This window comes from Salmo salar, chromosome 12, assembly GCF_965601325.2.
Source record: "Salmo salar chromosome 12, fSalSal1, whole genome shotgun sequence".
Lineage (NCBI taxonomy): Eukaryota > Metazoa > Chordata > Actinopteri > Salmoniformes > Salmonidae > Salmo > Salmo salar.
Genome location: NC_138302.1, coordinates 64,286,606 through 64,297,608, shown reverse-complemented (window position 1 = coordinate 64,297,608; position 11,003 = coordinate 64,286,606). Strand labels below are relative to the sequence as shown.

The following is an 11,003-nucleotide window of genomic DNA, read 5'->3' as shown; positions in this document are numbered from 1 at the left end:
CGATTATACAACAGACACACCCTATCGCCTGTCTTTATAACCATTTCCATCTACTCATCAATTTTTGCAGATGAAGTCATGACCACCTCAGTCCATGACCTACAGTATACACCTATGTTCGAACCCCTCTAGGCTACAAGTATAATCTGGATAGGAACCTACCAAATACTAATGTGTACATTTGAGTGTGATTGATAGGTCCACCAAATAAACATAAGCCTAGACCTACTTTTTCCAACATTTGGTGTTTGATATAGCACTTAATATAGCTTTTTGATTATCAGCATGGCACAAGGCTACATCGTGTCCAGCAAATTATATTTTAACATCTTAGGCTGATCATTTAACAAAGGCGATTGATTCAGTTTCAGATTGGAGAAGACGTCAATGTTTGTTTTTTCTTTCGTTGACAACAGTCACAGAGTCGTAGCTAGTCTGGAGGCCTAGTTGTTAGGCTTATTGCATTGATTCATCGAAATGGCTTAATCCAGTTGGACATCTTTTCCATGAGGTTTCAAAAGACAGCATTGTAAAAATACAAGTGACAAGGTCCTTTACAATTCAAGTGTTATTGCATTTGTAGTTTATTGCATTTCTGAATAGAAGGTCATTTGAGCCTTGGTATCCTATTTTCCGTGAAAAGAGAGAAACGCAGACTGACGTGTTGCGCCAAAAGGAATATTAGGCCTAGCCCAGACTGAATTACAATGACTGGTCATCCGACGCCAAGACACCGCACTGCGGAGTGTCCTAGAACATCATGCATGCCTCCTTGGCTTAGGAGAAGTTATCTGGCCAATTTCCTATAATATAGCCTATCATCTCCCCCAATGGATCATCATGAATAAATAGTAGCCAATGTTACTAACACACGTATATAGATTACCAGATGTAGGCTACCCATACCAAACGTTTCTTAAAGAGATCAGGTGGCAATTGCAGGTTTGTTATTTTTGTAAGGTTATTCAATTGACTTATTATGCTTTATTTTCCCTGATGACCACAACTTAAAGTGTGAGGTTGGGAGGTGCATGTGTAGTGGAGCATGCACACAAACTCGTGGGCGCGAAATAGCAAAGTCAACACCCAAGAGAGGAGAACAGTGTCACCCTTAACTGCACACCAGATTTACCGCAATATTACCACTTAAACCCAATTTAAACTGTACTTACTCCACAAAGCACTCAGTCAAAATATTAATAGGGACTGACTAGCCTACATGATCAAAAATACACTGTGTTGTGGTAGGTCTCCGTTATTTGCTGTTATCGACACACCATCCAACCAACATTTTATTTTATGGATAGGCCTATGTCTAGGCCTACTCTGACTTGTCCCTCAGACCACGGATTCCCAACTCCTTTCTGATGCATAGGTTTAGCATGTGATTTTTTTTCCTGCATTAAATTGTCGTGGAATGGCGTTGTTTTTATATTGTAATTCTAGCAATCGTTGTAATTTGCTTCTTGTTCTTCGTCTATGTTGAATTTATGTTTATGCGATAATATGAATTAATCAGTTGTTTTTTATTAACGACACATTTATGAACAATCAAATGGTCCTCATAAACATTTATTGAGGGACATAAAAACACGAGCGGCCTCTATCCGAATTAGGCAACAGTGGTGGGCAAGAGTTCCGAATCTACACAGAAACAAAGTTTTAGACTCCATTAACTGGTATCTACAACATAAAAGCCTCATGTGAATCAAACATGTGGGTTATGTTATTCTATTATTGGATCTTTAATCTCTTTTCGCTATTGTGCATGTTACAGCGATGTTATTACCACTGAAGTCCACGGTGCATTAAGATTGGAACAACTCTAAAGGAAAAAAGGCATTCGTATTTTCCTAAATTGTTTTACTTTAAGAATATCCCTCAAATGTCAAAGTTATCATTTAGATTATGGTCGGCAAAGACAAATTACGTCGAGAAATAGGGTCTCGTGCTCTGTGATCGATGTACCTCATGCTCCAATACGAGGAGATATAGCCTACCGTTCTCCATTTTTTTAAGACAAAGAAAAACGAAAAAATGATAGGTGTTGAATCCGTCTTAATGATTGCTCATACAATAGAAATCCTATACATAAATAGCATTCAAATGTCTGAGGTACATCACAGTCCTAGGAGTGCATGCGCATTAATCGACTGTATAATTTTGGGGTAAATATAATCACGTGTTCAGCGGTGGCCAATGAGAGTCGAAGAACCCCAGAATAAATAATTACCTGGCTTGATTGTTCTACGGGTAAGATTTGTTTTAAAGTACACATACAGTCTATATAATAATCGGATGCATGTTAAAGAGACGAGAGGCATCGTCATGTCGACCACGGGTCCCATAAACAATTATTATGTGGATTCTTTGATAAACCATGAGAGCGAGGATGTGCTGACATCGCGGTTCTCAGCCCCAGAGCTTCTCCCCGCCGGTTCTCGACCGACGACACTAGCACCAGAGTGCTCCGAATATCCCTCCTGCAGTTTTGCGCCGAAACCTTCTGTCTTTACCTCCTCCTGGGGCCCAGTTCACCCCCAGTCTTCAGTGGTATACCACCCATACACCCACCAACCTCACATTGGAACGGACTCGAGGTATGTTCGCTCATGGCTAGAGCCCATATCTGGAACAATATCCTTCCCAGGCTATCCTGCGAACGGCAGACACTACGGACTCAAAACAGATGGTTTTCCTCAGCCCGGTGCTGGAGACTCCATCGCCTTTAACCGCCACGGATACCCGGATTATTTCTACAACACCTCCGTGGACATCCGAGACAAGACACAGCAGATCATCCCTTCTCCAGAGTCGGAGGTTTTGGCTTCCGGAAAGCACAAAGACGGCAAGCCAGAATTCGACCCAAGTAAGTAGAAGCCATTGCAGTTTACGCTGTTTTACAACCGGCTATTGGAGTCGTTTGTTTGTGGGTGAGTTGGGGGTGTTCGTCTTCCATGGGGTTTTCGCTCCATGTCTGTTGTCCTACTATAAAACGAAATCTCTTTTCCCTTCCCTTTGAACAGAAGGGGAACTGGGGGCTGTTAGACAGTGTTAGACAGGACAAATGCCAATCCCCTTAAGGTTGTAAAATAGGAAGAAGCTATAAAACGGCTATAAAATGGGGAACTCTGGAAACAAGCTTTTCATTGGCGAGATTAGAATCTCTAGTAAACTCCACTGTCTTACATGGCCCAAATTTGTACGCAAAAGCATTTATTTTGTGCGTAAAAGCATATTTTATTTTACTTAGAAACATTTGCAGGATTTATACACAAGAGGTGTGGCCCTATTAATCATAGAATTTGTCTTCTAGTGGATTATTTATGAATGAATTATTATTACTGTAATTATTATTATTATTTGCATTCTGGGTTAATAGCCTACGATTGAAATGCACATCCAAAGGCCTAAAAGGCTAATACAGCTTGTAGAAACGATCAAAAGTCCCCATAGATTTTATATGCAGTATGATTATAATAGCTCGGTTTTTTTTTTACATTTAATGTAAATCTATACTGGTTTATTGCCCCGTATTATTTAGTCAATAATGGCTTATTTCTCACGTGAATATTCATAGTTCTGGTACAACCGAAGCCGAGTAGCCTAAGTCACAAAACATAACGTTGAGATGCAACCTATTAAGCGCAGACCACAACCATTGATATTGAAAGTTCCTCATATCAGTACTTAGAAAAACATGAGAACAGCGAGCAAACTCCCTGCAATAAACACAGAACATAATATTTGAGGCCACAACAGGAATGCCAGGGTGAAATGCATCTAGCTGTCTCTGTTGCAGACCTGCCGAGACTTGAAGCTAAAGGCTTTTAAAATCATTTATGGGCCAATAAAACAAACGGGCGCACTCACAGTTTTACGACTCGGTACTTTTCTAGCACTGTTGACGCTCTTAAAATATGGATGTCTATAAGAGAGATACTTATTTATAATTATTAAGGAAAACATTGTTGACACACTTGACAATGTACATGGATTATATTGAACCGGGCTTATTGTAGTTTTAGAAACCTGAAAATCAAGAGAGGTATGATGCTCTCTGTTTGGTTTATTGTGTGTTGAAGTGTTTATGATAATGCTTTTAAAGTAACTTGTAGTTTATAACACTGCAAAAGTTCATCAGAAGTGTTCAATGTATTTACTTTTATATCTGTCCTATCATTTTACAGGCAACCCGGTGGCGAATTGGATACACGCTCGTTCAACAAGGAAGAAACGGTGTCCATATACAAAATATCAGACTCTCGAACTCGAAAAGGAGTTTTTGTTCAATATGTACCTTACCAGGGACCGTCGATATGAGGTCGCTCTGGTCCTTAATTTGACCGAGAGACAGGTCAAAATATGGTTCCAGAATCGGCGGATGAAGATGAAGAAAATGAATAAAGAGAAGACAGAAACCAATGAGCCGTAACGTGCCCTATGGACACATTGACTCGTACACATTCAGAAAAATGCCACTCATGGACTGTGGGCAATGGTCTCTCCTCTTGATAGATACTATTTTCCTTTTTTATCTGATATAATTAGGCCTATTATTGGCAAAGTAGCACAGCGCAACTTAGGCCCACGTCTCAATATGAATGTATGCAGCTTGTTTAGACTATTTATTCGTTATTAGGCCTACTGTTTCATGTCAAGACCCACGAATGGGATATTGGTAAAGAAAGGTAGCCTGTAAGATGAAGTTGGATAACTATGCGTGAATGGTGTTTCATCTGTTCACGTGTTTAACAAAACCTGGGTATTTTTGTACATGTTGCATCTTATTCAAGTGTAAATTTGTGTTTTGTACACGAAAATGCATCAAGGTACATGGAACGTTTGTCTGTGTTTACGTCTGTGAATATATATTTAGTTGTAGCCTGTATGTTCTTAAATATTTTTTTCTCTCAACACTTGAACTTTATACTGTATACTGTAGATTTTGGTCATCTTTAAATATAACCCAAATAATCAAATTTTCTGTATTTGTTATGTCATTCTTATTAAAACGTAAAAAAAACTCTTACCTTGATCAGAAATATTAACACATGCAAAAATGACATTGGGAGATGGCAGTGTTCAAGACGCAGTAAATTCTTGTTAGATATACTGGCCACGTCTTATTGAAAGCAGCTGCGACTTTTAACTCATTATTCTTCCTTTTCTATTTCCTTTCATAATGCACGTTTCCTGACCACTTCCCGCCTCCACGTTTTTTTCTGCAATATGAATGGTTCTGGAAGAAAAATGAGGTGACATTTGAGGCCCTGTGTAAACTCATTGCTCAGAAAGCATCACGTTGCTTCCTTTATACGTGTTATCCATTCATAACCATTTCAGATTATTGCAACGAATAGCTTTTAGGTTGACATTCTGGCACTGAAATGTTTTCTGGAGTACACACGTCCGTATCTGTCTAAACCTGGCTACATTTCTAATTGGTGATCAGTTAACACAACTTGCCACCTGGTATAACTTCATTATTGTGACTCAGGTATAATAAAGGCCTATTTTCTAGGTCAGAGTGCATTGAGAGTGCATTTCGTGCAACCACGTTGTATGGGCCTATCTCAATGTAGGGCTTTAGTCCGTGCTTCATTTCAAACAAGGTGTAGGCTAGTTTACAACAAAGGTTGTTAGATCTTGGACCACGTGAGTTGTTTTATTGGTTTTTTCTTAGCCTTCTTGTGGCTATGGACTCCACAATAGTTTAATCAAAATGTTGGCTATATGAGTGTTGTTGTCACATCACAAATCTTGAACATAGGGCCTACACATCGATGACATTTCGAATTATTTTTGCAATAGGGCAATGCGTCATGCAAACTGTCGGTCATTGATTCGAGGCTATTGTGGCTGAGTTGGCGCTCTATGTTGCAGTTTAGATGGGTAATAATGGTCATGTGTCGTGGGTATGTGAGACATATAACCCACAACAAACGTCGACAGATTTGCTCACACACTTTGTCATGATGCTATTTTTGGACACATTGGACACCACGCTAATTTGCCAGTCATATTTTGCGTTCTAACAATTCATTTGAGAGGATGTGTGAAGTATCTTGTCTGGCGTTTATTTTTCCTTCTTGGTCGCTTTACTAAATTGGCTTTCCTTTTAAAAAGTACCACAAACAATACTGACAGCATGCAGAGATTTTAGAGCCTAGTGTAGTTGGACATTTCCCTCGCGGAGCGCAGGGTTTTACGACCCTGCTTCGTGCAGCACTGTTTGTCTCGAATGTAATCTAACAAAGCAAACCTGGCAGAGCTGGCTAGACGTCTGGAGTAAATTACTTTATTGTTCTTATTTGAGGATACGGTGTGCTCGTTTTAAAGGAGGCTTATTGCACTTGTTTTTGTCTACTGCAAACGTGACTCCCGCCCGCTTTATTTTTCCACTCTGCATGTGGCAGAGGGGGAAAGAGCAACACATGAAAGGGCCCAAATTGCACTTCCTTTATTCCAAATCTAGCACAGCGCACCAATATTCTGTTTGAACCCTGCACTGTCCCCGGTCTAATGGACATTTCCGTTAATCTGAAATAGCCTCGATTGAATTCAACACATACCCATCTGTTTATGACTTTGGCCTGTATATGACTTCTGTATAGCCTATACATGTCCACCATACCATCATTTCTAGTTTTGCTATGACCATATGCCAACAATTATGAAGACCGCTATGACTTATATAAATGTTATGCTCGTTGCTCATTATTAAATGGTTATTATTTCTACTTTCACTATTAGCCTATAGGATTTGTATCTTTAGAAGAAGTTAGCAAATAGCAAGCTACCAGCAGTAGCAATAGGCCCATTTGTGGTAGAATCATTCTATTGACATGATTCATACTGGCATATACTGTAATTATATCCAATCTTCCGCTATCATAATACAGCCTACCATACAGCACCACCAATAGTATGATAACCTAATAAATAATAATAATAATGATGATGATGGTGGTGAAGTTTATAATAATAATAATAATAATAATAATAAAAAATAAAACATAAATTTTTTAAAGAAAGTTTCAGCAATGATTTCGTTTTTCTGTCTTAGTTTTTTTTTTGTCTAAATGTCAATTAAATTGTATTTCCTATATACAGTATTATTGTGTCCATTCCCATTTTGTTTTCATTCGGATGAAGGCCATTGACTTTCGAAATGTCATGATTTTAACTTAGATTAGATAAATAAAGCATAAATAAAGAATTAGATCAATAAAGCATCCATTTTTTAATTGTGAGCGAGAGTTGCACCTATTCCTTCCAAATTGTCTAAATGTCAAGAAATGATTGTGGATCATAGTGTAATCATGCCAGATTGAAATAGAATTGCAATGTACAACTACTAGACAGACTCAACACTAATCCTAACCCAAACATTGAAGAAAGAGTAGGCCTATAATTATGTGTAGGCCTAGCCTATATTTCACGAAATCATTCTCTCATGGCTAAGTGAAGTACTGTTGGCCTACCACTAGTCCAGTTGGTGTAGTACAACACACCAAAAGGCCACTGGATGTCGCTGTTGACTAAGTATTGAAAATGTTCGAGCCCGTGTAGCCTGTTCACCTTGTGTATCGGAAGCTGTGGGGGACTTGGAGGTAGATGGTGTCCTTACAGACTAGACCAATGGTTAGGCATACTAGTCAAAAATGTAGAGATGAACAACCAATGAATAAAATTGAACAATCAACAGGGCCCGTTTTTTTGTCAATAGCCTACCTCTTATTAATAGTCTATGCGTAACTTTTAAGGAGAATAAGTATCTTTCTTCACTACACTATGGGCAGTAGTTATCTGAGAAATGGCAATCTTTTTTTTCTTCTTTAAAAAAAAAAAGATCGATAACCCAATATATCTAGCCTATGTCTTACTATGCTCGTGTATCTGTCTGCCTCTATCTCCTTTCTTCTTGGTGTATTATTATGAAGAACAATTATTTTAGTTATAACTGATTCATTCTGTTGTATCGATATGTTTTATGGATAGCCAATAGGTTTAGTGTTGAGTAGCCTAAGAAACACCTGCTATGGCCTCAAAAGAACACCAGAACGTCTCGGCCTAACTTAATGTCTAATGTGTCGTCTTTGTTATTGTAAACATATTGTAATATTTCTATTATGTTTGCTTTAATGAAAGACAAAATAATTAAACCAAACACATTTATTTAACTTTTATTTTCATTAATAATTGTGTAAGTCATGTACAATAATACAATAATAATAACACATCAATGGCATCAACAACTATTAAAGCATTATAAAATAATTCTGGCAATAGAAAAACCATATAAACAAAATATTTACGCTGTGTTATTAGCAAATTCAATTTTGCTACATGTTAACCCTTTCAACTCAAATATTTTACTTTCAATAGGCTATAGGCTACAATAGCGTTTCTGAATTCCACTGCCACTGGGTGTGCGGATGTAGGCTGTGTGCGCGCACGTGTGTGCGTGAATGTAAATTATTTACGCAATGCATAAACCCTGCCTTAGCAGTCAGAATACTTTTTTATCACTTTCTTAAGAGCAATAAAGGTAGGCCTATAAACTAGAGAGGAATGTCTAGATTTCCATTTTTTGTGCTTATAAGTGTACCACTACTCTTTCAAATGGACAATGCATAGCCTATAAGACCAAACAAAAGGATACTTTACATATAGGCCTAGTCTAGGCTACAGAAAATGTTTTTTTTCTTGTTCTTTAAAGCAAAATGCACAGTCCCTTCCTGCTAGTCCGCTTCAAGGTATAGACATTCGAGCACGCCGTGAGAATGGGAGGGGGTTGACGGTTGGTGCGGAGAGAGGTGGGGAGGGTGGGGGGGGGGGGGGGGGGGTCAAAAACGCTTGTGACTGTGTGTCGGAGGGGCTAGCCAACTTTAGCTATAGCACACATCAACCATTCACGGCATAAGAAGCTGATTTGAAGCTGCAAAAGGAAAAAGCAAGAAAAAGCAAAGCACTTCCATTGGTAGCAGGGCAGTGCTGGAACAGAGGGGTGGTGAATAAGGAAACAGGCTTTATTATCTTATTCGTTAAACCTGTCTCTATGATTTTGTGGTTTCGTTCGTTTTATGTATTGGGTTTGGAACAGGACTAAGGCAGTAATTGGAATGGTCGTAAACCAAGTTCTTCAGCTGTAACATTGTGAATAGAAAAACATGAGCTCCTATTTTGTGAACCCTCTCTTTTCCAAGTACAAAGGCGGCGAAACGTTGGAACCAACGTACTATGACTGCAGGTTCCCTCAAAGCGTCACCCGGAGCCACGCGCTGGTGTACGGTGCGGGAGCAGCGGCGCCAGGCTTTCAGCACCCGCCCCATCACGTCCAAGACTTCTTCCACAATGGGACGCCGGGGATCTCCACACCAGGCTTCCAGCAGAATCCATGCGCCTTGGCTTGCCATGGAGATGCCACAAAATTTTATGGATACGAAGCCCTTCCGAGACAAACGCTTTATGGCACCCAACAAGAGTCGAGCGTGGCGCAATACCCAGACTGTAAATCGTCAAATGGCACTAACCTCGGAGAAGGACAAGGCCACCTAAATCAAAACCCGTCTCCTAGTCTCATGTTTCCATGGATGAGACCGCACGGTTAGTAGGCTACGTTTTAATATGCTCTTGTCTGGTTATGTTGTTGTACTTTTCATAGCATGTAGCCTACATCTGCTAACGTATGATTACGTTTTCGGATCATCACTTATCACTCAGTAGAACTTCATCCGTTAACCGTGGCGCAATGATTCAAAAATGCCAGTTCATCTGAGCCAGTGCTGTGCCATTCACCGCGGCTCGGTTGATCGCTAGTAGCAGATTAGAAAATGAGCAGAGATGAATAACAACAGTAAAAACGAATTCAGTGAAATTTCAGCAGAAGCACTTGGCATGGCGTTTATCTTCACATGAATCCCTACAGCTATTCAACGGTAGAGGCTTGGCAATAGTCTTGGAATGTACTGTAAACATAAGGTCACCACTATACAGTGGTATGGTTGAATGTGGATGTCACCAACCTCGAGCAGATTTCAAACAAGAATAGTTCTCCGAACTACCTCCGGCACACACACACAAACACCAATCAATCTTTTGTAAAAAAAATAATATATAATAGCAGTGTAAACTAATAGCATACAGGTCTTGCAACGATTCCTGCTTAATTGTAAGTGCTATTTCCATTCTATAGCCCCCGGAAGACGCAGTGGCCGACAGACCTACAGTCGATACCAAACACTTGAGTTGGAGAAGGAATTTCTCTTCAACCCTTACCTCACCCGTAAGCGTCGGATCGAGGTGTCTCACGCTTTAGGGCTGACGGAGCGGCAGGTGAAGATTTGGTTCCAAAACCGACGGATGAAATGGAAAAAGGAGAACAACAAAGACAAATTTCCGGGCCAAAGAGGAGAGATGGAGGCGGAGGGCGAGGCAGAGGGCGAGGGTGAGTGCGAAGATGAAGGCAACGATGACGGTGAAGGAGAAGAAGGAGACAAAAAGGAAACTGGAGAGGAAGAGGACACAAAAGAGTGATTTGAATTGCTCTTTTTTATGATTACATGGCTTAAAGTTGAAGATGGTAGAGAGAGAGAGAGAGGCCCGGAAAATTGAATTGAGAGAGAGAGAGATTACATTTTATGACCACCGTTTTATTGAGTTAACAAGTAAGACAAATCCTTTGAAGACACATTTAAAACATAAAAACATATATTCCACAATACTGACGACGGATCAGCTTTAGAGATATTGCCATGTATGCCTGCACATGGGCTATTGTAGGCCGCTTATTATGCTTACTCAATCATAGTGCACTAAATCACAAACTGGGCACATCATTGCGCACATGTTGTCACACATCATGAAACACATAGAGGCAAAAATTACAGACATTAGCCTAGTCGCAAAATAGAACTCAAATTATTCAACTTTAAATTGATTTCTGTATGATTGAAATAGCCTATATAGGCTAATCTAGCCTATTGATATTTTAATGC

The 11,003-nt window shown here is 39.6% G+C and overlaps 2 protein-coding genes across 2 annotated transcripts; both read left to right on the top strand.

Moving 5' to 3' along the window:
- Window positions 1-2,328: 2,328 nt before the first annotated feature.
- Window positions 2,329-4,488, top strand: hoxc9ba (homeobox protein HoxC9ba). Its single transcript, NM_001139540.1, has 2 exons — window positions 2,329-2,869; window positions 4,191-4,488. The coding sequence occupies exons 1-2, from the start codon at window positions 2,329-2,331 to the stop codon at window positions 4,433-4,435; spliced, it is 786 nt and encodes a 261-aa protein (NP_001133012.1). The 3' UTR covers window positions 4,436-4,488.
- Window positions 4,489-9,176: 4,688 nt separating this feature from the next.
- hoxc8ba (homeobox protein HoxC8ba) lies at window positions 9,177-10,671 on the top strand. The gene is given in 2 exon segments (NM_001139541.1): window positions 9,177-9,612; window positions 10,202-10,671. Coding segments are annotated over 2 exon segments (777 nt in total). The 3' UTR covers window positions 10,543-10,671.
- Window positions 10,672-11,003: the final 332 nt, after the last annotated feature.

Excerpts from the sequence above, each read along its gene's own strand:
- hoxc9ba (NM_001139540.1), top strand. The coding sequence starts at position 2,329 with ATGTCGACCACGGGTCCCATAAACAATTATTATGTGGATTCTTTGATA. Across the intron at positions 2,870-4,190 it reads CAAGCCAGAATTCGACCCAA|GCAACCCGGTGGCGAATTGG; the intron begins GTAAGTAGAAGC and ends ATCATTTTACAG.